Here is a 2,500-nt window from a genome sequence, read left to right as displayed (position 1 = left end):
CGTACCTGGGTTAGGGTTCCGTACCTGGGTTAGGGTTCTGTACCTGAGTTAGGGTTCCGTACCTGAGTTACGGTTCTGTACCTGGGTTAGGGTTCCGTACCTGGGTTAGGGTCCCGTACCTGGGTTAGGGTTCTGTACCTGGGTTACGGTTCCGTACCTGGGTTAGGGTTCCGTATCTGGGTTAGGGTTCCGTACCTGGGTTAGGGTTCCGTACCAGGGTTAGGGTCCCGTACCAGGGTTAGGGTTCCGTACCTGGGTTAGGGTCCCGTACCTGGGTTAGGGTCCCGTACCTGGGTTAGGGTCCCGTACCAGGGTTAGGGTTCTGTACCAGGGTTAGGGTTCCGTACCAGGGTTAGGGTTCCGTACCAGGGTTAGGGTTCCGTACCAGGGTTAGGGTTCTGTACCTGGGTTAGGGTTCTGTACCTGGGTTAGGGTTCTGTACCTGGGTTAGGGTTCCGTATCTGGGTTAGGGTTCTGTACCAGGGTTAGGGTTCTGTACCTGGGTTAGGGTTCTGTACCAGGGTTAGGGTTCCGTACCAGGGTTAGGGTTCTGTACCTGGATTAGGGTTCTGTACCAGGGTTAGGGTTCCGTACCTGGGTTAGGGTTCCGTACCTGGGTTAGGGTCCCGTACCTGGGTTAGGGTCCCGTACCAGGGTTAGGGTTCTGTACCAGGGTTAGGGTTCCGTACCAGGGTTAGGGTTCCGTACCTGGGTTAGGGTTCCGTATCTGGGTTAGGGTTCCGTACCAGGGTTAGGGTCCCGTACCAGGGTTAGGGTTCCGTACCTGGGTTAGGGTCCCGTACCTGGGATAGGGTCCCGTACCAGGGTTAGGGTTCTGTACCTGGGTTAGGGTTCTGTACCAGGGTTAGGGTTCCGTACCAGGGTTAGGGTTCCGTACCTGGGTTAGGGTTCCGTACCTGGGTTAGGGTTCTGTACCAGGTTTAGGGTTCTGTACCTGGGTTAGGGTTCCGTCCCTAGGTTAGGGTTCTGTACCTGGGTTAGGGTTCCGTACCTGGGTTAGGGTTCTGTACCAGGGTTAGGGTTCCGTACCTGGGTTAGGGTTCTGTACCTGGGTTAGGGTTCTGTACCAGGGTTAGGGTTCTGTACCTGGGTTAGGGTTCTGTACCAGGGTTAGGGTTCTGTACCTGGGTTAGGGTTCTGTACCAGGGTTAGGGTTCTGTACCTGGGTTAGGGTTCCGTACCTGGTACTCGTTGAAGTTCACGTCTCCGAACTGGCCCCTCTGCAGACGGTTCACTAGCTCCACCTGCTCGTCAGACAGCGTGATGTCACTTCCTGTCTGCTTGTCGTGGACGGTTCTCCTGCAGACAGTTAGCTGTTAGCATCACTAGCATTCCCTTTTTAAACAATGAGGAAGTTAGCATCGTGCTAACTCACCAGTAGTCGGGGTTCTCCATCTTGTCCAGGAAGTCGTCGAGCTCGTCCTTGTTTCTGATTGGCTTAAAGATCTTCTTCCCGTCCAGGTCGTAGCCAATGTGAGGGAAGTCTTTGTACCACTCCATGGGGATGTTCCCCACCGTGTTCCTGATGTCCTAAAGAACATCACAGAACGTCAGAGAACCCAGAGAAACATCAGAGAACCCAGCAGAACCTCGGTGTTAAACTCACCTCTTCATCTGATGAGTCGTGTTCGTACTCGTCTTTCTTTTCTTCTTCTGCTACTTCTGTTACTTCCTGCTTCTTCTTCTTCTTCTTCTGTTTCTTCTGGTTCTACAGGTGGAACAGCGGATCTTTAATAGGAGAACCCTGAGAACTTGCTCTACAGTCACAGGTTCTACGGGTCAGTCACAGGTTCTAAGGGCCAGTCACAGGTTCTAAGGGCCAGTCACAGGTTCTAAGGGTCAGTCACAGGTTCTACGGGTCAGTCACAGGTTCTAAGGGTCAGTCACAGGTTCTACGGGTCAGTCCCAGGTACTAAGGGCCAGTCACAGGTTCTACGGGCCAGTCACAGGTTCTAAGGGCTAGTCACAGGTTCTACATGCCAGTCACAGGTTCTACGGGTCAGTCACAGGTTCTACGGGCCAGTCACAGGTTCTAAGGGTCAGTCACAGGTTCTAAGAGCCAGTCACAGGTTCTACGGGTCAGTCACAGGTTCTAAGGGCCAGTCACAGGTTCTAAGGGCCAGTCACAGGTTCTAAGGGTCAGACACAGGTTCTAAGGGTCAGTCACAGGTTCTAAGGGTCAGTCACAGGTTCTACGGGCCAGTCACAGGTTCTACGGGCCAGTCACAGGTTCTACGGGTCAGTCACAGGTTCTAAGGGCCAGTCACAGGTTCTACGGGCCAGTCACAGGTTCTACGGTCAGTCACAGGTTCTAAGGGCCAGTCACAGGTTCTAAGGGTCAGTCACAGGTTCTAAGAGCCAGTCACAGGTTCTACGGGTCAGTCACAGGTTCTAAGGGTCAGTCACAGGTTCTAAGGGTCAGTCACAGGTTCTAAGAGCCAGTCACAGGTTCTACGGGTCAGTCACAGGTTCTAAGGAA

At 53.5% G+C, this 2,500-nt stretch overlaps 1 protein-coding gene across 1 annotated transcript in view; it reads right to left on the bottom strand.

The window, feature by feature from the left end:
• Positions 1-2,500, bottom strand: part of bop1 (BOP1 ribosomal biogenesis factor) — a 21,885-nt gene that overhangs the window by 17,489 nt on the left and 1,896 nt on the right. Inside the window, exons 4-6 of the mRNA XM_053334775.1 lie at positions 1,628-1,714; positions 1,397-1,551; positions 1,203-1,320 (exon numbers count right to left, since the gene is read on the bottom strand). Of these exons, the coding sequence (XP_053190750.1) occupies positions 1,203-1,320; positions 1,397-1,551; positions 1,628-1,714 (360 nt within the window). The remainder of the gene's footprint in view (positions 1-1,202; positions 1,321-1,396; positions 1,552-1,627; positions 1,715-2,500) is intronic.

Source organism: Scomber japonicus, chromosome 15, assembly GCF_027409825.1.
Source record: "Scomber japonicus isolate fScoJap1 chromosome 15, fScoJap1.pri, whole genome shotgun sequence".
Lineage (NCBI taxonomy): Eukaryota > Metazoa > Chordata > Actinopteri > Scombriformes > Scombridae > Scomber > Scomber japonicus.
The sequence above is the reverse complement of the archived record's forward strand: the minus strand, read 5'-3'. Positions and strand labels throughout refer to the sequence as shown.